We start from the raw sequence: 26,791 nt of genomic DNA, 5'->3' as shown, positions 1-26,791 counted from the left end.
CAGATACTCTGTCTTCTTCACCACTGTAGCCTCTTGAATCATATACTGAGGTCAATAAATATTTCTGAACAAGTGAGTGAGTATTCTTGTGGGGGAATTGTACCACCCATGTAGTAGTGCCCATCTTTGGGGGAGAACTCAAATCAAAAGAGAAGTCTGTTGAAACTACACTAAAAGCCACCTCTGGTGCCTTCTGGTAAAGTCTGTCCCCTCTTCCTTATGTAAGGCTTGCAAATACTTACAGGCAACTTCTTCTCCAAGCCAAACTTTGCTATTTCATTCCACAATTTGCCACATACCGTTGTTTGCAAAACTTCCTACTGTCCCCCATATGAGCTATATTCGGTCACTTCTTTTTCTAAAACTGTGACACCCAGAATGAAAGAGTTCTTTCGCATTGTTGTCTAGCTAACCCAAAGTACAGAATTCTCCATGACTAAATATATGCAAAATCCTCCAATCCTTGGGAAAAGCACATCAAATAGCAAGATGATGCTGATGAGATATCCTTCAGAGAATTTAAGTGGGTAAAACCGTGAACTCCCCCCAAGAAAGTTTAATTCATTTATTAAAGGCACTTCTACGAGGGGATGGAATGCAAAGAGAAAGTGATACACTATATTCCCCTTGCAATTGGATCCACACTAAAAGATTTCTGGGAGTTTTCTTTTCTGAATGGAAGCTAAGTGCATTCATTAAACCTGGGAAGTTCTGAGTATTCCAATCTGCATAGTGAATTGGAACTGCAGTAGCCTGAATATGAATGGAGATGAGGTAATTCAGTAACATGAAATGGGAAATGCAGTTTAATTACCCTGGAAAATTTTTTTGCAAATAAATTACTTCTACTTTTATGACAATACCAGGTCATGAACCCATTCACCTTAATGTTGGGTAATGAGGACTATAAAGCAAGTCATAAAAATGCTCTGTTAGCAATGATTTTAGAAACTCCAGTCTTAAAGAAAAATCTTTACTATTAAAATCATTTGTAGTTCAAAAATCCTAGAAATGAAAGGATTCCCATGCATTTTAGAAGACCCTTCTTACCTTAATTAAGGAACCAAAGAATTTGGGAACAGTAATAAAAAGTATTTATCAAGTTGCTTCAAATCTATATAGAATATACACTTCTTTACTGGCACCATAGAGTAGAATTTATTCTAGAAATGGCTGAAGATAGTCTGAAAAGAGATATTCTTCTGAAGTGAGAGTGGGATAATAGACCAATAATAGTCCTGAGGAAAAATATTGTCTATGGAATTATATTTCTGCTATTAAAAAAATTCTGTACATGTAGTGAGCATGCACATGTACAAGAGAGGAATTTTTATCCCTTAGAAAAACAGAAGGCAAATTTTAAGAATAGTGAATGCAAATTAAGAGAAATAACAACCTATTTTTGCCCATTAGATTAACACAAAGTTTAAAAGGCAATAACACTCATAACTAATGTGTGTAAGTCATCCTCAGACTCCATTTGAATATGAGTTGCTACAAATTGGGGAAAATAATCTGTAAGTGTGTGTTAAAATTTTAAATATGCATACTTCTTTAATAATGTTACTTTTGGGGACTCTGTCCTGTTGTAATTACAAACACATGTATCTAAGATAAATTGACAAAGGTGTTTGTTGCAGCAGTATTTGTCACATTAAAAAAAATAACAAAGAATCTGAATGTCTATTATTATGGTTAATAAATATTTCACTGTTAGGAAAGTATGAGTTAAATGCTGGTGTTAATATTAGAGGGATGTCCTTGAATTAGTAGTAAAATTTAGAGTAATATACAGAATATAGCCTCTTTTCTGTGAACCAAATAACAACAATAAACCCATACGTGTATATTTGCATGTTTGTATAAGCATAGGACATTTAATACTGATTACTTTGGGGTAGTGAGAGTATTAAGAGGTGATTTAAAAGGGGGCTTTAGATCTCCATTATCTACATTAGTTCCCTTAAATGCTACTCCACATGAACATAAAAAGTAAAAAGTGTGCTTGCTATTTGTACACAGCTACAAGAAAGAAACCCATTCCTTTCTCACACTCCCACCATGAAATCACCACACCTAAACATTGCCACATGGAAATTCTAAAGTCATCATAGCTTCAGAGAAATGGAATGGAAAAGAGATGGCTTTCTCACGTACATCTTTTTTTTTAAGCCATGTAATATTTTAAAATGAAACTCGTAAAAAAAAGTTGTGGTGGAACTATTTAAGAATTTATACTGAGTTTGTGCATGTGTGTGCCCACGCACCCATCAGGGGGAGTTAAGAAGTGGGTTTCAGGAAGGAAATTAGTCGTAATTAACGAAAAGCATATAAATGTTAGTTTTCTTTTCATTGGCTTGTTTAATTCAGGTTTTTTTTTTTTTCTAGCTTTCTGTCTCAGAACTGTACCCAAAGTCAAGACATTGCTAGCAGTAGGTCCATAAAGGGTCAGAGTGCTTCTTCAAGGCATTCCATAGTCAATACTTTTTGACCCTCTTTTCAAAGTTTATCCTCCAGTATTTGCTTCCAAGTTCACATACCATATTTTTCATACAACGATCCTGATGCTAATATGGTGGCAAACAGGAAATTTCTTAGAATTAGTTTTCCAGGAGTTATGAAGAACTTGCATCAGCTAATTGGTCTATCACTCCTATGATCATTTCACCTTATAACCCGAAGTGCCCTCCATGGAACAAAGTTTTCTCTGTGCTTGTTATCTAAGTAAAGCTAGACAACTTAAGCTTCAACTCTCACAGGCAGAAAAACAGGGAGGCTTGTGCAGGCATATTAACTTATGCATACTTCTATTATATCCACATGTACTGTCATCTGCGTGCATGTGACCATACCCCCATAAGTCTAAGCTTCAAGAAGGCAGCCACCATGTCTTTTATTTTCCAATGTCTAGCAGAATGCTTGACATAGTAAGTATCAATAAATGTTCGCTGGATGAACACAAATATTAATAACTGAACATTTAATGAACACCTATTTACTCCAAGAATAGTTATTTGCCTCTTGTGTAAACTAAGAATAATAGTATTGCTCCGCATAACACTCTCAGTCACTAAAAGTGAGAATCAGATAAGGTAACTAAGATGAAAATAATTTGTGTACTGCCTTCCAAGTATTATAGAAGAGAGAACTCCATTGAGAAGATTATTGAAAGAGACCAGCTTTCAAATAATGGGTCTCTGAAAAGGATACACATAAAAAATTCCATGAATCCGCTACTGGGTAGAGTTGTAGTCTGAGAAACATAAATTTGAGGGTTCTCATACTTAATTACACAAGGTTAAAAAAATAAAATTTGGTGAATTCACTTTAATTCACTTTAAGTCTATATTGGCTGTATTTGGATTTTCTGCTGTTCCTTCATTTTGCTTTTGTACCATTGTAAATCAGATACTTAAGATATGCCTTTAGAGGACCTTAAGGTCTCAAAAGATTCAAAACCAAACACTTTAGAAGTATTTATGTAAATAATAAATTATCTAAATTTATTACATATTTAAAATGTAACATGCAATCAATTAGGTAGGTTTTTCCAACTCTGATGGTCACTTCCAGTTCCTGAAAAATTCTTCAACAAAGATTGCTTGGCATAGAAAGAAGAGATATACGTGTTAAGGCCTCCAAATGGGGTGCTGGCTGGGTCACTAAACCACCTAGGTATAAACTTAGACCAGATTCTTGGTTTCTGTTTGCTTTGGCTTACTCTTTCTAAACTCACAGGAAGGAAACCATAGTATCTCTAAGATCACTTCCTTCTCTAACATTTTAAGATTTTATAACTTAATTTTATCACTTTCTAGTTATATGTCTACTTCAAGCTGGAAAAAAAAAAAACAACCCACATATCCTACTTCATCATGTTGGCAGGTCTTGTGCATGTAAACCATCTTAAGAAACATTCCTAGGATGACTCTCCAGTTATCCTAGGAACCCTAGGCACCCAAAATAGAGTGGTTGATACCAATAAATTAATTGTACACATTAATCAAAGTAACCTAATACTAACCTAATACTTTCACCTGCCTTTGTTTAAACAAATACTAAAATGTCTCGGAGAAGTCTTCCTCCCTCCCTCCCTCCGTCTCTCTCCTTCTCTCCCTCACACACACACACAACACACATACACGCATTATTTATATGGTTGTATTCTTTATCAGCTTTCCTCTTACATCTGAAAATCAAAACCTCTTTATGTTATTTCACTATAATATTCAGGAACGAGGATACTTTATGGATTAGGAGACAGTGGGAGAAAGGGTGTCTGTTTTCAGCCTTCAGTCTCTGAGCTAAGGATCTCCCACCACCTGCTGCTTCCCACACTTTAAAACTCCTGCTCCAGCTAGCTTTCCTGCGAGGAGAGGAGAAAACTGGGAGGGGAAAAAGGTTGGTGCGAGCTAGAGGCGGGAATGAGGAATGTGAGGCAGGAGGAGGCGTGGCCCGGCTCGGCCGTCAGAATAAATACTGAGAACTGGGTGCGGGGTGTGGAGAGAGAACTCCGGAGGACCGCCTGAGCCGAGCAGCACTGAGGACAGCTCCCGGCAGCATCCGCCCCCGTCTTCCTCCGCAGCCCAGATCTCTTTCACACACACACCCTGAGGATCTTGCTCACCCCACACTCTCACGGACACACACGCATACTCATACACGCAGACACACACTCGGCTGTACGATGGCAGAATCCCACCTGCAGTCCTCCCTGATCACAGCCTCACAGTTTTTCGAGATCTGGCTTCATTTCGACGCAGACGGTGATTATCTTCTCTCTTAACTGTTTGAAGACCCCTTTGTCCCTGCCCTTTTCCACCCTTTCTCCTCCCCCTGAGCCTCCTGATCCTATTATCCCTCGTTTCTTTACTTCTTCCCCCACCTCTCTAATCTTGTCTCTCCGGCTGGCTGCCAAACCATCAACTTTAAAGTTTATATATATTTTTCTATGTTATCCCAAAACCTTCAACTTTTTTTTTTCTCTCCAGGAATGTTAAGAATAGGAAGGCGATGGAGGAGGGGAGTGAGAGAACAAGCAGAGATTGGGGGACACTGCACCCTGAAGTTTCTATGGCTACATTTAACATCCGTACCATCCTCCTTTGCCCTTAGTGGGTCCAAACTTTGACACACCGAGAGAGCAGCGCTGCCGGGCTTCCGCATCCGCATCCTTTCAGGGTTAATCAATGTAGAGCCAAGAGAGCTTCGCAAGTGGCCAGAACTATAGCGGTCATGGAAATTGAAAGGGGCAGCAGCTCAGAATGAGATGTATGATACCTGGGTGCCTCTTTGTCTTTGCAGGAAGTGGCTACCTGGAAGGAAAGGAGCTGCAGAACTTGATTCAGGAACTCCAGCAAGCACGGAAGAAAGCTGGATTGGTAGGTTTAAGTTTGCAACCAAGGAAAAAGACCTTCAACCTTAAAACATAAATATTCTAGAGTTTTTCATAATGAGCCAGCGAGATCAAGTGGTTTCCAGGGAATGTAGACTGAGGGGATGTAGATTTATTGACTGAGAAAGGAGAGGAAAAAGCACCTTTCCAAATTGTGTAGGGGGAAGATGAAAGGGGAAAAGAAAGAGATCCCCTAAAGGGAAAAACCTTACACTATGAAATCAGAGTTTTTTAAAATATAGATTCTATACTTGTACTTGCTTTAATAATGCTTAAAAGTGTGGGTGCATGAGATCTTTTAGCAGATCACCTCCTCTTCGATAGAGTTCTACTAAGTAATTTTTAACTTCTCTTTAACTGCATGAGAAGTGTGTGTGGGGGGGGGGGTAGAAATACATTTCTGCCCCTTGGTGGTCAGGAAACAGATCTGCAGATTACGGATCTCCTGTTTTATTGCTACTTATTATTGTGAGGTTGATGTGGTTGGACAGATAAGAAAATGTTCTTTCTTGACCTTTCTCACTGGGGGAAAGCTGGACAACTTGCAACATAATAATGAGCAAGAACTTAACAAGAAAGCTGTTCATTTCTGTTGAGAGGGAGAAACACAAAAGTCAGAGATATAAAAAGTAAAACAATTTTAAGAATTTCATGTATTTTAAAAAAGCTAAGCTTCTTTAAACAATTAATGGGGTTTTGAAAAAAAGCTATATTGGTGACTTAAGCCATTAAGTAATTAAGTAAATGACAATTCTTACCAATTATGAATAACTTCCTGTGGGCATAAATTTACCTGTTGTTTTCAGCATAAAAATAAAATATACCCAGCTTTAGAACACAGATGGAAAATAGGATGGAACGCAGAGGAAAATAGGATAAGAATTTTACTAGTGTATTGGGGTTTATGTAAGACTGCATTTCAGAACACTGTGTTGGATTTGGGCTAGTTAGAGGTTAATGATCTTTGGCCTTTTAACTACTGGCTAGAAATTTTACATTACAGATTATATATAACTTTTATGTCTTTAGAGGAAAACATAGATGTGTGTGATCCTTTAGCAGATCACCACCTTAAGCACTGATATATAGATATATAGATAGATATTTTATAAATATATAAGTTACTAATAGAGTTACCTTTTTGTTCTATCTAAATTGAAAATTGTGTGATACACATCCCTGTATAACATATTCAGAAGACTACCAGAGGACTCTAAAATGCACTATAATGCATTACAGAACCATTGGTTGCTTTCATGGACCGAACGGATTTAAAACCAGATAACACTCTGGGGATAGTTTTACCCAGATTTAATATTATATAAACCTGAAGGTATTGTAGATTGGGATCAAATAAAATAAAAAATGTTTTATGTACTCTCTGTACACCCTCCCCTCCTTATATATTACCATAAATAAATTCATGTGTTATTATAGCTCTATATATCTTTGACTAATAAAGCAAAAACAATTCCTTATTTCATTTAAAAATATATATTTAAAATATCTGTTTGGAAAAATCTTACTTGCCATAAAGTTTCAAATTAAAACATTTTAAGACACTTCCAGTAGCTAAATGATTATATTTTAATTTTTCTAGAAGTAATTTTAATATTGTGATTTATTTTCAATTTAGAAATTCAAATCTTTAGAAACTACATTTTTTCAGATTTTTCTTTTTCTCTTCCCATTTTAATATTTGTACTTTTTTGTAAACAAATAACTTCAGTTAAAGTTCTAAAGATTGTTAAGTTTTTTCTACTGCCCAGGCTCTAATTTTAAGCTACTGGAAATTCTAACTCTTAGATATTAATCAAAAAATAGCAGACTTGAGCACAAGTACAAGATTATGTCAAGTTGCTTAATACATTGATTGTTGACTATTTTTCTGGGTTGTGTGTACAGGCTTTGGATAGTTAAAATCTAAATTGAGGTTTGAATTGAGAGGTTCATGTACTGGACAAATATGTCCCTATACTCCTGGCCCCATTGCAATAAACCTTTTACATATTTCTTCTTTTTCAGAACATAAAGACTAACCTTAAAAACCAGGTTTCTTTTCATTTCTGGCCACAGGATAACAAATTTCATTGTATTAATGGAAGCACTGTTTGGCATTTAAAAAATTTCACTAATATAATTATAAATAAATATAACATTTTTAAAAAAGATTTTATTTGAGAGAGAGAGCGCATAAGCAGGGGGAGCAGCAAAGGGAGAGGGAGAAGTAGGCTCCCCATTGATCAGGGAGCCAGCTATGGAGCTCAATTCCAGGACCCTGGGATCATGACCCAAGCTGAAGTCAGACGTTTAACCAACTGAGACACCCAGGCGCCCCAAATGAATATAACAGTAATGAAATATAACAACACAAAATATTTTCAAAATTACCCTTTTATACTAAACATGGTATTTTGTCTTTGTGCATTTTTATAAAGCTTTATTTTATTATCATTGTCATTGTATTTTGTACTGTTTAAAATGTAGATTTTGACATAATTACCACTCAAGAAACTCACAGACTAAATGTCGATTCTGCTAGTTAACCTAGTGGTACTATACGATTTTAAGGTTTAAAATCAAATTCTTTGTTTTTTGTTTAAGGTATGTGCAAAAACCAAAACTGATGGTCCCATTAATGTCAAGGGGTGAACTCTTTCCTTTTCTTACAGTTATTGCTGTAATAAAATTTAATAAATGCATATTACAATTAATCCATAGAAGAGTTTTGTTTTAAAGGCTACTTATAATTAAATTGCTTGATTACCATTTGTTACCTCAGTTCTACTAAAGATATTTACTTTGGTTCAAAAAGGATTCTGCAACAATTAGTAGTAGTGATATTCAGCCTCAATATAACTCAAACTATATTAACCTACCTATCCCTAAAGCAAACTCATGGGACAGATAATACCATCTTGCTAGTTATGAAAAAAATTGAGACCTTAATACACTTTCCCAAGGACATAGAATAGGACATTAGTAAAGGCTGACCTATTTTAAATTGGCTTCAGTTAATGCAACAGGGCTATCTAAAATGGGCTATGTTGGAGACCCAAGGGTATAAATTCAACTTCCTGAATACTAGTTCTATATTCAGATCACTAGTTTACAGTTCATGGCCCTCTGTCAATATGTGAAGAGATTATGTAAGCAATAGAATAGATTGGACAAAATAATTCAAATGAAATGAAAGCATTCATTTTGTCCCCCTTAAACATCTCTTCTTGTACTAAAATACACGGGAGAGAAAACATCTCAGAAAAAAATGGAAACACTGGAAAAACCACTCCCTAAATTATTCTGGGAGGCAAAGATCCTAAACATATAACCAATAGCTTACACTAAGGTTATCAAAATTGTCTGTCTCTAATGAAAGTAAAAATTGGTCATTTTATCTTATTTTTTTTAATTTAATTGTTCAATTTATTTAGTCAGTAAATAAATTGGAAACACAAAGACACTGGAAACACTGAAGAGTGACAATGTGAGGCACTCTTCAACACTCACATTTTTTGCTTGTCCAAACTGAAAACACCTATTATTACTTCCCATGGATAAAACATGTTAAAATAAGGAAAATGTTATAGGGCAATTAGTTGTAGCAATACAAAAGAATCTTTCCTGAAGCAAGCTATGTTTAAAGTACATTTTATTTGAATTCACTAAGTTATGAACTCAATAATTCTGACCTTTTTAAGGGATAGCATATTCTCAAAACTAATAGAAGATAAATAAGTAATTGATTCAGAAGTGATAATCATAACCCTTTCATTTGAAACCAGTAAATACTGTGTATCAGTTATATCTTCAATTTTCATGAGAATTGTTCATCGGTGTGCATAATTCTAAATGGTTTCAATTCCAGTTTTTCTTTGCAGAAGTTATTAACACCATCAGAAGCATAACTGATAGTTTTTAAAATAAACCTCTTACCTTCTTTTATATAATTTTAGGAGTTATCACCGGAGATGAAAACCTTTGTGGATCAGTATGGGCAGAGAGATGATGGAAAAATAGGAATTGTAGAGGTAAGGAACTTACGCATTTTTCTGACATACTATTAATCAATGGGCTTCATTTTGTCCTTGAATCCAACTCAAACAGGATATGGCAAAACCAATTTTGAGAGGCTTATTTTGCCTAAGTAAAATGTTATCTTCTCTTCAAAAACTTAAAATCAAAATGGTCAGAAATGAAAGAGACCTTAGAGTTTGCCTAATCCAGAGCCTAAATTTAACACATTATGAAGCCAGAGTGTGGAGAAGTGAAATGATTTGCCTTTGGTCAGGCACCTGTTTGCATAGGTACAGGTAGAAGCCCAGGTCCAGGATTTCTGGACGGGCACCCAGGCCATTACATTACCCTGCCTCACTGGGACAAAACACCAACCAAGTACAGGGTTCATTGGCATTCCTTGTTAACAGTGTAAAATTTTCTATATATTTGTAATCCCTATGACGATGGCAAAAAGCCGCACCCTGGTTCCTGAAATTCTATTTTAGACTGGCAGTTGACCATAGTAAAAACAAAGAACCAAAGAACTTAACTAAAATTAATGACTATTTTATGATGTGTTATAGGAAAGGCTTTTTTTTTTTTTTAAAGATTTTATTTATTTAATTATTTGACAGAGAGAGACACAGCGAGAGAGGGAACACAAGCAGGGGGAGTGGGAGAGGGAGAAGCAAGCTTCCCGCTGAGCAGGGAGCCCGATGCAGGGCTCCATCCCAGGACCCTGGGATCATGACCTGAGCCGAAGGCAGACGCTTAACGACTGAGCCACCCAGGCACCCCAGAAAGGATTTCTTTTGAGTCTCTAAAAGATAAAACTGTGGGTGTCAAATCTTGTCTTCTGATGAGGACTATTCCTATGGAGGACAACTTTCGTTTATGAATCAAGGAGGCCAGACTTTGATTATGCATCAGTTCTTTGGCATTCTCAGATTTGTGCAAGAGCTTTCTTTCTTTACTTTCTTTACTTGTACTTTTTGAAACTCGGGTGTCTCAGCTACTTTATCTCTGCAACCTATTAGAGAAATGGAGTGGACAGCTTTGTCCATAAAAATTAATAAAGTTATATTTAAAAATCTGCCAAATCAAAAGTATCATTATATTATAATATTTTTAGTGTATTAGGTTGTGATGTATTCTGGCTGTCAACAACATGTTGTAATAATTTACCTTCGATTCAGAGAATTAACCTGGCTTTCAATTAATTGGTCTTAAAGGACATCTGTCATGTCATTGTGAAATACTTATTTTTAAGCAGCACTACAAAAGGAGTTAAGAAAGGACATACTATTATTACCTTTGTAATTAAAACATTTCCCTGGAGTATACACTTTCCCCTTTGCCTATGTATAACTCATTACAATATAAATAGATAAATTAACAGTACTGGGACATACAGATTGACATAGAGGGCAACTAATCAAGATATGAAATCATTAAGGATAAGAAAATAACTTAAAGGAACATAAATAAGATGAGGTAAATCTATTCAAAATGAGTTAGAAAATCAAAAATCAGTGAAATTATAGATGTGGTTATTTCAAAGTTTGGCAAAGTTTATAATTCCAGTAGAGGAAGGACCATCATCTTATATTTAACATACTTCACCTTAAAGGACTCCAGTGGTCTCAGCTATTTATTTTACTTGATTTCTTCAGTGATAGTAGATTAAACAATAGTATAAAAAGCATGATCCAATTCACATGCATGTCACACTTTTAAAAGGACTCAATGTATGTTTTGAATCCAGGTTTTACTATACATTATGTAATATAATCACTTATGAATTCTAATTTGAAGGCATATTTGAATGAGAGGCTGGGGGTCACTAGCAGATGCACTGTCCTGGAGGTTTGAGGAAAGAAGTTTCTCTAGAAGTTTGAGATAATAAACTATTATAGAAAAGTTTTGTGTGTGAGAAAAGATAGGTAACAGAAGAGGATAAAGACGTTAACAAAGGCTAAAATGAAGAACTGAGGAACTTTTATAGTAATCACAATAAGAAAATTTATATTAGTATGACAATATACAATTTCTAAAATACATTCTCCCATTTGATCCTAATGACAAAATAAAGCAAGCCTAAATATAATATAAGGACCTATTTTTATAGCTGGGGAACCTAAGGCTTCAATAGAGTTTGACTAAAGTTAAAGAAAAAATAAATAAATGGTGAGACATCTAGAACCCAGCCATGTTCCTCTAAACCACTCTGCCTTTTTTAAATAATAAATAATCTGAGCATTTTCTGCATTCAGAGAAAATAGTTTCAAGCTTCAATTGGTTGATTACTTAGGGCAGTTTAAGCCTCGTTGAACAGGATGCACAAAGTATAGGGGCACCTGGGTGGCTCAGTCGTTAAGCGTCTGCCTTTGGCTCAGGTCATGATCCCAGGGTCCTGGGATAGAGCCCCGCATCGGGCTCCCTGCTCTGCGGGAAGCCTGCTTCTCCCTCTCCCACTGCCCCTGCTTGTGTTCCTGCTCTTGCTATCTCTATCTCTGTCAAATAAATAAATAAATAAAATCTTTAAAAAAAAAAAAAAAAAAAGGGATGCACAAAGTATAGAGAAATTATCCAGCCAAAGCATTTGAAACATGATTTGGGCAAAACTTTCAGATCAGCTGAGGAAGAAATAGTCTAAAAGGAGAGAAACTTTCTAATACATTCTTATGTGTCTCACTTAACTATTCCAGGACAAAGAATTTTTTGCTGGATGGGACTCCAGGGAAAAACTAGCCAAAATTCCTCATTTTAGGATGAAGAAACTGAAACCCAGAAAGGTTAAATGATGTGTCCAAGGTCCCAGTGTCAGGGAGTGACAACACGTGTATACAAGCCTCGATCTAACCATGATTCCAGAATTCTTTTCATTAATCTGATTTATCAGCCACATGCAAGGGGAGGGGTGGAGTGGTGATTAGTTGGAGAGAAGAGAATTAGAATGGGAGAACAGAAAGAATGATCACTGCAGGAGTTCATAGGCATGTTGATTTGGTCTAGGGTGGGTAAGTAGGAGTGAAGAGAGTAAAGAGGTTCTGAAAATCATTGGAAAGAAGAAATTGAAAGTTACAGATTACATGTTGAAAATGAGGAAAGGAAGAGTGGGAATGCCCAAATTTATAACATGTCCTCTAGTGTCACCAGGAAGTTGTATAAAATGAAGTTCATCTTTTCTTTTTCCAACTTGACATGTATCACTTGCTAAGAAATCCTATATATAATATGGGACACAAATACACACACTCCAGCCAGCCATGATGGAATGGGAAACCCCATGTTTTCCAAAATTTATAATAAACTACCTACTCACATCAAGATATTGTAGCTTTAGTGTTCAAAGGGAAAAGAAGTTAGTTGTTCCTATATATTTAATAGGTATAATGATGGGCTTCTCAAAATCTAATCAAGGTAGGGGCACTTGGGTGGCTCAGTCATTAAGCTGCCTTCAGCTCAGGTCATGGTCCCAGGGTCCTAGGATCAAGCCCCACATTGGGCTCCCTGCTCCGCGGGAAGCCTCCTTCTCCCTCTCCCACTCCCCCTACTTGTGTTCCCTCTCTCGCTGTGTCTCTCTCTGTCAAATAAATAAATAAAATCTTTAAAAAAAAATCTAATCAAGGTAAACCAAATGATATTCATGTGGTAGTCTGCTTTCCTATTGGAAATAAGCTAAAGTGATTTGACTTTAATTGAAATTTGTTCAAAAGATCAGAAAATATAGTGATTTTCAAAGTTCTATCCTGAAGTGGACTGACCTTCCCACAACAAGCTTTTGCTGTCTAGAAATATGTAAAATGAAGGGTACTATATAGATGTCGTTCTTCTGAACTTTTAAAATTTCATGTCTTTAGATTTTAAAATTCACACAAATATAGTTCATTTATAAAGAGACTGTTAATATGAACTCAAAACAGGAGCACTGAAATTCTGAGATACTTTAACAAATACCATGACAGTCAAAAAATGTTCTAAATTTATTCAGACTAATAGCTCTATTGCAGGGAAGGCTGATTAAAATAATTGGAAAGGAAGACTGAATGATTCAGCAGATAATATATGTACCAGAGAAGAAATTTCTAGTAAGTATAGATATTTCCCTTAGTTGGATATCAACTCTCAGCTTTTCACCTGATCCCTTGGGCAACGTGTGGGGCAACTACCATCCTCTTCAATTTTTTTGTATCTATTTGCCCAGGTCAGTGTATCCACTGGGGGAAAAAAAAAAAAAAAGATCTAAAAGCTATTTAAATACTAAAACTGTAACATCTCTCCCAGGGAAGCAGACACTACTTTCCCTCTTTTCTTCCACAGTAGGATTTGAGCACTTGAGTTTAGCTATAGTGAATGTAATTTTTCATGGCAGACTACTTGTCCACCTCAGAATTTGGGGAAATGATGGACAGTAAGTCAGATTAAAAACTTCCCTCTGGATAAATATTTTTAAATGATTAGGAAAATGTTTTTGATTGGAGATTTTAATGGAGGGTGATGGTTAAAGACAAAGGCCCCAAAAGTCAAGAAAGTCAGACGGTCGGTTTTCAAATCTGGTTCAAACTAAATGATAGCAGTTCATTTATTCTCTCTGCCTGTTTCTTTGTAAACAGGGATGGTATATAAGTACCAACATCAAATGTGATAAAGCATGTCAAACAAATACGTCAACCCTGGCATACTTAAAAGCTCAATAAATGTATTTGCTATAATTATTTTTTTAAAAAAACTGAAAATCTACATAATTCTTCTGAAGGCCAAAACTTTTAATCACTTCTTATATAATTTTTCATATTCAAATATTAAACTCAACTAGCCTTAAGTTTATATAAGATTATTTGCCTTCCAAATTTCCTGGAATCATTTAATTGCCTAGGAAAAATACTTCTCTGGTTTCCAAATGAAAGAACTGAATGCTTTGCTAATGTGTTGAAAGAGGCTAGCATGTACCATGAATGTCTTTAGGATTTAAGAATTACGCCTCATGTGTGCTTTGACTTATTTAGCTCATTTATGTTTTTAGTAAAATTTCCCTTTGTGTGTGCTCTCTTTGCACCTAATACTTAGATTTATCACTACATCTCCTTTTTTGAAATTGTGGGAATAATGTTTGAAATTATCTGCCTCCCTATAAGGTTCTTACCCACAGTGACTATGAATCCCCAGTATCCAGCACAGTGCCTAGTAGGTTCTGAATCATACCTATATGAGATATAGCAAAGAATTCAACCTACTCCAAAACATAAGACGAGGGTTCTACGTTATGCCTAGGAATACAACAAAGATGTAAAAACCCTGTGACATGCTCAGTTCCCTGGGAAGCAGATCTAAGTAGAAAATTATCAATAAGGAAATTTATTAGGAAGTGCTCTTGGGACCATACCTGTTGAGGGGAAATGAAAAGAACAGGACTGGGCAGAGGGAGAGAGTGGGCCATGATACAGTCTCAATAGGGGCTTCAGCTGACCCTACAGTGGGCTCGAAAGCTGCAACGGCCCTTCACAGAAGTCCTAAATTGAGTAAGAGGACTGCGCCTTTTTCTCTTCATGTGGATCAGTCATAGGACACAGTGTCTTTGGGAAGGCAGCTCTCTTCAGCCTAGATAATCTCCCAAAGGTACCCCAAAGGCTCTCCCAAAATAACATTCCCAGCACCTAAAGGGAGCTCTGGGTAGATTATCACAATATCCACCCCAAACCTATCCACAATTCAGTAATAAGTCAGTAATAATTATCTCCAAAGTATTTACAGCCTATGCTGACCCTAGACCATAGTCAATTGCCTTCATTCATAAGTTCAGTAAGGTATTTACTGACATTTTTGCAGGTTCTGGGCAAATAAACAGTAATAAGACACAGACCCTATCCTCAAGATGTGTGTAGTCTTCATACATCTAGGGGAGACAGGCAAACTTTTATATCCCCACTCTCACTGACAGACACCAGTTCTCACAACTGAAGCTCCGAAGAATTCTGGTCACAACTATCTGCCTTCTACTTATTGCCTTGATATTCTTCCTTATTTTCCAACCCATAACAAAGTTTTGGGAGTTCATAAAAGATCAGGCAGGCAGCCCAAGGATTAAGAAATTACCAATAACCTTGGATCAGGCAGTATTGAATACTTCCATGGACAGCAGGGACTTAGCAAATGTGAGAATAAAGCAGCCTTACTTGACACCTTCAATGAAAGACCTCTCCTACTTTGTAGATATGCTCTAAGACACTAGATCTGGAGAGTTACTGCACCCACCTCCGAAATTTAAACATTGATTCACAATATATTGATGAAAGCATCAACAGCAGGACCATTACATTGTGAAACACACCTTTAAAAAGATGATTTATGTTCACTATAGTTACATCCTATCCACATGTATTCATTGCTTCTCTTTTAATGGCTGGCTTATTATAATCTTTTAAATGTTTGAGGTGCATTCTAATGTCTAAAATAGGATGGCTCTATATTCAGTTTAACATTAACAGTTCAAATTAATAGATTGAAAATGTGCATGTAGATATAACCTGTATCTTTTTAAATAATGAAACCGAGGAGGACCAAAATGGCATGGGAAAAGAAATACACATTTATACTATATATGCAGAACAATTTTACTGCCTCTATATTTGGCATTTTAGAGACCTCTAAACTTTATGCAAGTTATATGAACTTTAATTTTTGAAACAAAGTAATTTTCCCTTATTTTACATTTAGTAATTGCTTACTAGTTCATTCTTTTATTTTTTTTCCTCTATTCATGTATTTGGAGGATTTTGATAAGTATAATTTTTTTAAGAAAAATTATTTTTTGGTGAAAATAGTTATTAAAATTCAAGCAATATAGAAAATTGGAATGAAGATAGTAAAAACAAATACTATAAAACATGTTAGGTAGGTATTTTTAATGAAGTAAAATTATCAACCAATCCCCAGCATTTATGGCAGACATATAACATGCTGAGCACCACCCTGGGCATTCAGGAGATGCAGACAAAGCATGGTCCCTGCCCTCCTGAAATGGATGGTCCAACAACAGCTTACAAAGTGGTATCTGACAAGTTACATTCCAATAACTAAAAGAATTGGCATTAGCTATTTCATATTTCCTAAATGAATGCTTATGTTATTGCACAACTATACTAGTGACCTTTATTCCAAAATAAAATGTCTTCTGACAGAGTCATATTAACATTCTAGTAAGATATATGTGCCTGTTCCTTAGTTTCACCTCCATATGTAATGTCTATAAGCTGAATGGATCTAATTTGAGGTATTATTTTAAAGACCTAAAAACAAGTTAAAGGACATATTATATGGGCATTAAAAAAACAGATTACTTGCATATAAATTGAAATGATCCATTTTATGTTAAAAATTTTTAATATACCTAAATGGGTGAATTTTTTTTTTTAAAGGGACAGGGGGAGATAAACTTTCCTATAATTTGGTAGAAATTTTGGAACTAATACTGAACTTAAGGTTGATCCATACCACAGGTGCTTGGTCTAAAATCCAGGGACAAGGGTCCATGCCTGAACTTCAAGGAAATTAGATGAAACATAGTCTGCGTAGGTTCATTCTTTAATGGTGAAGACGTAGTGATTCTAACAGATTCTCAAAGTCCTTTTGAACCCAGTACATTTAAGAGATGTTGGTTTCTACTTCAACTCCTTATTTTAGTGATGAGGGTACTAAGTTCCAGAAGTGGCTGAGGGAGTTGCTGGGGACCACAGCTAATTAGCTGCTGAGCCAGGAATAGAACCCATACCTGCAATGGGGCCATCAATCCAGCTCCCTCCCTCCCTCCCTCCCTGCACATAACAGATAGATTACAGTCATCTTAAAATGGGATCTGGAGCCCTTTGTTCCAAAAAAATAAATAAAATAAAATAAAGGAGGGGCAGTACTAAAGTTATGAAATGAGAACTAAGGACACTGGTCATAGGGTCATGAAGTAGAGATCATAAACCCAAGCCCTGGATTCTGACAGTGGACATCCTCTTAGCTAAAACCAACAGTTTGAGAACTGTTTTTTCCTATTACTGTTCAATTTCCACTCTTCATCGTGAATTGTCTTTTCCACCTCTCTTTTCACTGCCTTATAACGGTCTTCACTTTTTTTTTTTTAAGATTTTATTTATTTATTGGGGGGTGCAGAGGGAGAGGGAAAACAGACTCCCCACTGAGCAGGGAGCCCAATGCAGGGCGCGATCTCAGGACCCTGGGATCATCACCTAAGCTGAAGGCAGACGCTTAACGACTGAGCCACCCAGGCGCCCCTGTCTTCAGTTTATCTTCCCTGCTTCTCTTAGGCTTTCTCCTCAGATCTGGGAATGCATTTTTTTCCTTCCTTCCTTTACCCTACATTCGCATTTCTCATAGTTTCTTTCCTCCTATGTGACATGTATGTCCCCACATATACCACATTCTGTGCACCCTGAGGAGAGCAACACTGCTCTGTGGCACAGAAGAGATGAAGGGTTCAAGCCACCGGGATGTATCTGTGTGGATGTCCAGCAGAGGAGGAGTGGGCAAACCAGTGCTATCTGAGTACACCTGCTGCGGCCACCTCACTGACCAGACAGCCCCATCACGCAAGGCCACCCAAGCTTTGGAAAAGACAATGGCTCTCTGAGGGAACAAAGTATCAGAAAGGGAAGGTCAACCCAAACGTTTTTCCTCTCCTAGTTTTCTAGGCAATAAAACTGCCTCTAATAAGTATATTCAAGAAAAATTTAGCAGGAAGTAATGACAGAGGCTTGCTTCCCTTACAACTTTTTAAATCTTTTTCAGTTGGCTCATGTATTACCTACAGAAGAGAACTTCCTGCTGCTCTTCCGAGGCCAGCAGCTCAAGTCCTGTGAGGAATTCATGAAGGTAAAACAGAGCTCTGTCCAGGAGGGAGGTCTTCAGAAAGCTACTTAGTGTAGGAAAATTGTTGGCTTTTTTTTTTAATGTGTTGGGTTTTCCTTATCCAAAATTACTTACAGACATGGAGAAAATATGATACTGATCACAGTGGCTTCATAGAAACTGAGGAGCTTAAGGTAAGCAAACAAAAACCTGTGCTAAGTTTTTTTCCCTTTTAAATAGAATTATGAACTCTTTTTTTAAAAAACCTCCCACAAAAGAAACTTCTGTTGAGCAATGGCACATTTTCACCCACTCTTCCACATTGTTAATGAAGTACCCGATTAAAAAAGGGACTTCAAGTACTTCTTCAAATTCTACTCAGCAATGCAAAAAAATTAGCATTTTCTGTGGTATAAACAAATGGTTATGCTAGATAGACAGATATAACAATATACTAAGCCAAATAAGATGCTCCTTTTCATTGAAATTTGCCATTTTACTTTATAAATTAAACTAATATAAATAGATTTCTCTTTCAAGAGAAAGACAAAGGAACAATTTTGTTGGACACCTACTATATGTTATGCACATTATTTTATCTGATCTTCGTGGCAGTTCTGAGATTAGTACTACCCTCATGAGGAAAAAGATTAAGAGAGGTTTAGTGATATTCTGAGGCCACACAGAAAGAAGACGCTGGGCTGCAATATTTAAACCCAAACTCCTCTGCCTCCAAGTCTCCTACCCATTCCATAAAACTTTGTGCCTCTCAACAAGGGCAACAAAGTCCTAATATAATCTAACTTCTGAAAAATTCTAACTTTGAAAATGAATTTCTCAATTCATCTCTCCCAGATGTACAGAGGAGCTGGTGGGGGAGGAAAGGATACAAAGGAGAAAGCAAAGAGATCTAAAAATCAAGTTATTCTGTCTGATTTTTTCATCTTTTAAATGGGGATAATAATACCTTTGTCTCAGATTTATTGTGAAGCTCAAGTAAATTCTGTATGTGAAAGATTTTGTGAAATACACAAGGTACAATACATTGTATTATTCATGAACTCAATAATTTACTAGTCTTTTAGAAGTATGGCAACATTCTTTCTCTCATTTCCTTAAATCGACCCCAAGATTTCTCAGTCCAGAGACCCTCTTTTGTCAATCTTCAGGATATAGAGTAACTAAAAGGGAGGCAAATTAATACTTATGTGGCAGGTATAATATTAGGTGCTTGAAATTATTTTAAGATTTAATCCTCTCAGAAAACCTGCAAAGCAGGTATTATTCCCGTTATACAGAGAAACTGAAATTTAGAGAGATTAGATAATTTTTCAATGTTACCTAGCTGCTTATGAAAGAATCTATCGGATAATGCTAATAATATTTTTTCCGCCACAACACCACATGCTTCCAAACTTCAGTCATCAAGAGCTACCTCTCCTCTTGTCAAGTGTGGAAATAGGAATATCAAACCCAGTTTCCTCATCATGGTTTAACATGGCTTGAGTCACATAGTCACATACAATTTTAGAGATGGAACTAGGACATTTGCACCACAGTAAAATTGCTAAAACACAATCAACAGCAGCCTCTTGGAAATATAAACATTTCTAATGTGAAAACAATATATTTTATACAAACTTGCAGCACAACCTGGAGCTCACAAGGTGACAGTTAAGCTATTGTGTTTTTATTCCATAGGACAAAAAAACAATCTTTTAAAAATCATTTCAAGTTCATCATGAAAACCTTAGCTCATTTCTAATACTGACCTTCTTTGTTCTACATTTTATTCTCAGAAAGAGATTCTAAATAGAAGTCCTCCTCTCTGGGGAATTTTGAAGATAAGTTGGTATTCTTTTTTAATGGATCTTTCAAGAAAGCTAATTTTAAGATCCATAATAGAGTAAAACATCACTTGCTCTCAGTCACGACTTTGAATCTCAGCGTCCCGAGGTTTCTCCCAGGCTATTTTTGTGACCACCATTTTAGTCTCTGGTGAGGCTTTTTAACCCAATTAATCTCTGACAAAAGACTCATAAGGCTCAAAAATAAAATTCACCCCCAATAGATAACTTTGAATTTTCCATGCTTCACTTTGGATTTGAAATGGAATGCTTGAAATGAAAATACATTTAATCAAACCAAGAAAAAGGTCTCCTTCCTCAAAAAGAATAAAGTTAAATCAGCCCAGCAGAACAGGTACATTTGGGAAGAAGATAAACCACTGCAGAACCAAAGAAACCCAATCCCTCAATGTATCCAAACACAGTATCTACTTAGTTTTCCATAACTGCATCAATTCATTTTTTGAAAAAATAAAGGAGTCTCGAATGAACGCTAGACAAAATTGAATATTATATGCCTAAGTGCTAACACTGTCATTTATGTGGATTTTGTAAAGCTTTTGATTTATTTCTGTTTAAAAAAATTAACTCCCTCCTAAACTCCAACTCCAAATTAATAATTATCTTTTTTCATCCTTCCCACAATAATCTGTATTTTAATATGATTTGCATACCCTTCAAGGATTAGAGAACATCATTTGTGACCAACTGTCTTGGTCTGAACAGCCAGCTGAAGCATTCTAACCAAGGTGTTTGGGACTGCATTCAGCCCAAAAGCTACGTGACTGGCCCTTCAGAGAAACAAGCTTCCTACTGTCTATAAGCTGATGTGAAAATACAGTTTGTGAGATAGAAAATGCACTTGAAAATAGAGGTAGCTCTCCATCTGGCTTACTAATAATTTCCCCTCATGTTACAAAGGCAGAGAGAGGGGCCCTTGTGTTTCTTAGAAAAAAGCCATATGAGATTTTATGAAGATATCATTATGTACAAATGCACCCATTGGGCTGGCTGGTATACAAGCTTGTACTCACATTCCTATACACAGTGCACAATCCAGATACACACTGAAGTCATAAAAGCAGTGCAACATAGACCACAACAGATCAGGTCTCAGTAAAAGGCAGATATCGTACCTGTCAAAGGCAGCATCATGGCTGGAATGCCAAGTGAACCAAGTGGAATAATCTCCCTTCTAAGGTCTTCTCCTTACCCAGTTCTATCCTCAAAAAGAGGCTTTCTTTGCATTCTTGGGACGTTCCATTTCAAGGCGGCTGAAATGGAAACAGATTGTAAGTTACTTGTGACATTTATCTGAGTGTTCTTTGTCTTAACAGAACTTTCTAAAGGACCTGCTGGAAAAAGCCAACAAGACTGTTGATGATACAAAACTAGCTGAGTATACAGACCTAATGGTAAGACTGATCTTGGAGAGACAGTAGCCAAGACCCTATGAAATATTACTGTGTTCTCGTTAATTCTCAAGGCTATGGAGGATGAAATAAATAAACCATGTGGGTATCACATGCATACAGGTATCATTTCACTTGAAAAGTGAAATACTTAAGGATGTTTACACCTTGTAAGGCTGAGTGCTGTCATCATTGGATTTGAGGCTCAACACATGAGCATTTCCTTTCTTGTGGAGGTAGATAATTTATATCTATCAAAAGATCATTCATTTTTCTTACAAAGCCAGTGTAAGTATATCACTAAATTATATAATTTATACACATGGAAGTTACATTGTAGATATATAAATTAGATAACTAAAAACATTTTGGAGGTTCTGAATCCATTTTTGTCATGACTCACAAAATCATAAATTTTGTTAGAGTTTAAACAAAACTTACAGCTACTTTATTTATTGAGTGACGAAAAAAAAAGGGTATTTTAGAATACGGTCTTGGTGCTTGGGTGAGGAGTTCCAAATGTACCCTGACACTGATGCTATGATAAAGTGTAACCAAGATCTCTTATAGAATATTGATAATAGAGGGGCACCTGGGTGGCTCAGTTGGTTAAGCGACTGCCTTCGGCTCAGGTCATGATCCCGAGCCCTGCATCAGACTCCCTGCTCCGCGGGAAACCTGCTTCTCCCTTTCCCACTCCCCCCTGCTCGTGTTCCAGCTCTCGCAGTCTGTCAATTAAATAAATAAATAAAATCTTTATTAAAAAAAAAAGAATATTGATAATAGAGCCAAGGAAACTGCTTTACACATAGACCTTTAATGTTTTAGGGATGAAAAAATTTATGAAGTTCTAGATAGAATAATCCAGTGCCCATGAATTTCATTAATTTCAAGTAGTAGTTTCCTCATTTTGACTCATAGCATTAGGACTATAGGAAAAGTCTTTGCCAAACTGATTCAGCTCTGGGCCAATATTTTGGCAACATTTTAATTTTTGAAATTCAGGCAAAATTTTAAATTGTCCAAATCAGTACATATATTTATACATGCTTTAAGTACTGTAAAGGTACAGTGAATTCTTACCTTACAGGTTTACATAAATAACCCACAAAACAAGTGTATATTATAAAAATTATGTTCTATTAGATTGATAAAGGAGTTAGACTTTTTAGTTACCCTGGAGAGTCATTTTATACAAGGTTTGATTATAAACCTGTTATGAGGTTTACTTTCAACCTGTCAGCCTACTTTTATGCAGGGGGGGGGAAAAGAAACCACTAGAACTTTACTATTGTCTTATTCACTATAGAATATTATAAAGTGGGACTAATCTTTAATTTCAAAACAATTAAAAATTTTTCATTGCAAGGAAGCATCCTCTTTGATCCACTTATGGGAAATGGACAATAACCTCCATTTCTCAATTTTCTGTTTTGTGCCAGCCTTATGGGATGTCTATTTAAAGCAAAGACTCCTTTCGAGGTAGAAATTTGAAGCAGTCTTTTAAAAACTACTCAGATGGGAGTTTTCCCCCTGTTGGATTGGCCTGGCATATCTGATTCAATGTCCAAACCAGTTCAAATCCGAGATGCAAATTAATCGAGAACTAATTAAGATTTAAATATATATGTAGGGAAATATTCCCCTATGGACACTAAATTGCGTGATCAAGTGTCCAGTGCCTTGGTAGACAGTTTGATGATATCAGAACTTATGGTCAACAGTTTATAAAATGTGTCAGTATCAGACCCTGAAAAAAATCTCCCTCCTACAAAGAATTCTTACATTTCAAACCATAGACTGTTCTTTTTCTCCCTAAAGAGACTTCACTAAACCTATACCCATTATGACCCTGATCATATTCCTTTTTGAACAAAAATGTTGTGTAGCATGCAACCTTCATTTTAATACATCTCATCTATAGGCCCTCCATGTATTATAGTACAGCAATAGTTGCTACTTTCTAAAAATACGCATGCTTCCTGAATAAGGGTATGAGTTTATATCTGGATGGGTCTTGATGTAGGATGTGAATGTAAGTGCAATGAGGAGGTATCTAGAGTCCAAGGGAAAATAAATCAATTGAAAATTAGTCAAAAATTCTGTTCTCTAAGAATTTATTCATACTACCTGCCTATTGCTTCTCTTTGTACTTTTATGCTCTAAAAGAGGGAGACAAATATTTATTTTCATATCATTGTTTGGAGAATTTTAGAGTATGCTATATACTGCCAGACACCATCTCTCCCACATCTTGACAAATATACACATTTGCAAGAAATATAAATTACGGTATTCTAGAATCTAGCTAAGATCACTATTACCCTGTTTGACTATTCTATATTGTCCTGATAAACTTTGGCAATTGACCCAACTTAAAGAACTGAAAATTTGCACTCCAAGTTTAATAAAAGCTAGTTTCTAGAATTTTGCTGTCTATATGAGTAATTGATAACTCAAAGTACTTTACTTTGAATTTTCTTCTCCTTCCTGCAATAAATCATTCTTCAGTGGTTACAATAATAACATTCTGTCTTTCAGCTGAAATTATTTGATTCAAATAATGACGGGAAGCTGGAATTAACTGAGATGGCCAGGTGAGTTTAGGAAGTATACAGGTATTATATATAATAAGTTGATCCTCGTCCAAAAAAAATCTAATCTATTAATATTTCTCTCTCAAAAGGTTACTACCTGTACAGGAGAATTTTCTTCTTAAATTTCAGGTATTTCTCTTTTCCCTACCATAAACAATATTTTCCTTGAAAAGTTAGACTGTGGGAGATTTGCCAAGGGAAATGCAATTAAATATAATAGTAGCACTTTAACCTTTGCTCTCTTTATCATCCAGGGAGTCAAAATGTGTGGGAAAGAGTTCAATAAAGCTTTTGAGTTATATGATCAGGTAAAAGTTCTTTCTTATCTATAATTTGATTGTTTAGAAGAATTTGGAAAATCCTCACTTACAGAGGGGAGAAACCCTCAAACTCAAGGTCCATATTAAAAGAAACATGAGCTATTAAAATTACTCAGCCAATTTATTCTTGTCATAGGCAATGTAGTACGGTATGTCCCAATTAGATGCATCTTGATTCAAATCCCATGCTACAATTTATCTATTTTGAGGCTTTGAAAAAGATACCAAACTCCTCTAAACCTCAATTTCCTCATTTGTAATCAGGAGATCATACCCACTTTACAGGGTGGGATGAAGATTAAGTTAGTTGAAAATATCCAGCAGAATCCTCCCCCATGTAATAGATGGTAACATCATGTGTATGAGGAAAGGTGGTTTGTGGTGTCAATAGTTACCATCCTTTATTCTAATTTCTCTCCTCCTGGACCAAATCTGTCCTCTGTGGGCTCTGGCACAGCTCTGCCATTACCTGGTGTGACACAGGCTAGCACATGGCTTCCCCAGGCCTCAGGGTCCTCGTTCGCATGAACATATTTATGACCAACTAATGACTTCAACAGGAGGTGATACTGTTAACATAAAGTGAAACATTATATATGAAAGTACTTCAAAAGATTCAAAGTGTTTTATAAATGTAAGGTGCTGCATGAGAGGCAATTCACATGTATTTTGGGCCTTTGGAGCAAGTAAGAATTTTGAGGGTCTGACATTAAGATGTTGGAATATCTGCCAAGTATGCAGGAAGGAGACTTTCTGAAGAATCAGCTATTACATTCCCCATTATTGTCCAGTTGGTTGTATACTGGTTTATTTCTGCTCCCTCAGGATGGCAATGGATACATAGATGAAAATGAATTGGATGCTTTACTGAAGGATCTGTGTGAGAAGAATAAACAGGTAATCTAGTGACCATGCCACTTATTTCTTAAGCAGACTATAAAGATCCATCCAGAAGTACCACACATTCTTTTTTGGAAATCTACCTTAAAGATTTATAGAGCAGCAGAAGTAGAATTCAATTCTTACCCTGATTTGGTACTGGCCCAAAACAGTATAACTGATAAATAGATTTTAAAACAACCTTGCGATTATTCACATTTGGGGAAGAACTTAATCTAGCTCTTAATGGATTGATGTAACAAGCAGTTTTCATCCTACATTTTATCACTTGACAGTGGTTAATTAACTTCCATATTTAGCTGGATAACAATGCCATCTATATCCTATACAGGATCTGGATATTAATAATATTCCAACATACAAGAAAAGCATAATGGCTTTATCGGATGGGGGGGAAGCTGTACCGAACGGATCTTGCTCTCATTCTCTCTGCTGGAGACAACTAGATTTGGTGACCATGACCATTTACTAACGATACATTGTATCTAAAAAATAACTGTGCACTATAAGGGAGTAGGCTGTATTTTCTTTTGTATCTGTAAATTTAACTGCATATAGATGATTACCCAGGATATGTGGCACATTCTTTTCAGCTTGTTTCTACAATGTTTGTAATGTACAGTTTTTGTAACTACATGACTGAAAAAGGAGAAAGTCTTAGGCTTAAGCCAGCCAATAGACCCAATTGAAAAAAATAACCGAACATATTCTTGCTTTCATAAATTATAGTTGGACAAGATTTCCCTAAAAACTCCACTAGGATTAATCTATAAAATTCTAGTCTCTGATGTGTAAATGCACATTTGTCACTGATTAGGAGAATTATACCTAACAAGTTATCATTTCAGACAATCATAGGTCTGTCCCACAAAATAGTCTTAAGCTGTATTTCCAATTATTAGGAAGAATGTGCTTTTGCATCTAAAAATACCAAAATATCGATCAATAGTTAGTTATTTGTGGCTCTATGAGGTTAACAGTCTCACTAGACAAGACTTAGTTAATCAACAACACGTCTACTGCTTGAATCCATACCAAGCTATTGGTTCAAGTTAATCTGATGACAAGGTAGCACCAGATGAAACATAAATCTGTCTGATTCTACATCTGTATTTCCAAGAAGCCTACTGTCAGAGTATGACCTTAATCCATTTTCTAAACTGTTTTCACGTGTTGCAGATTATATTCTAGTCAATTGCTGTTTTTATGTCATATTGTGTGATCTCTGATTAAATTATATATGCCAAGTATCCTGGTGTCTACTTTGCATACTTCCTGGATTTTCTTTCTATGTAGGACTGTCCATTTCCACCAAGGGTATCTGCTGCCTCTGAAAATTTTTTCTAGCTATAACAACTATTTTTTACTACATAATTAAATTTTAATGTAAAATTCATAGCACCCTGACTGTTGAATGTTATATCATCAATTTTGTGTAGTCTGTAAATTCTATATATTTCATATT

At 35.9% G+C, this 26,791-nt stretch overlaps 1 protein-coding gene across 1 annotated transcript; it reads left to right on the top strand.

Annotated features, from left to right (window-relative positions):
- Window positions 1–4,687: 4,687 nt before the first annotated feature.
- Window positions 4,688–25,772, top strand: CALB1 (calbindin 1). Its single transcript, XM_021688284.1, is given in 12 exon segments — window positions 4,688–4,766; window positions 5,305–5,381; window positions 9,352–9,426; window positions 18,191–18,274; window positions 18,388–18,444; window positions 21,435–21,512; window positions 24,051–24,106; window positions 24,196–24,235; window positions 24,361–24,414; window positions 25,252–25,323; window positions 25,658–25,714; window positions 25,716–25,772. Coding segments are annotated over 12 exon segments (786 nt in total).
- Window positions 25,773–26,791: the final 1,019 nt, after the last annotated feature.

The sequence above is a fragment of the Neomonachus schauinslandi genome, chromosome 4 (assembly GCF_002201575.2).
Source record: "Neomonachus schauinslandi chromosome 4, ASM220157v2, whole genome shotgun sequence".
NCBI lineage: Eukaryota > Metazoa > Chordata > Mammalia > Carnivora > Phocidae > Neomonachus > Neomonachus schauinslandi.
This window is presented reverse-complemented; position numbering and strand designations above follow the sequence as displayed.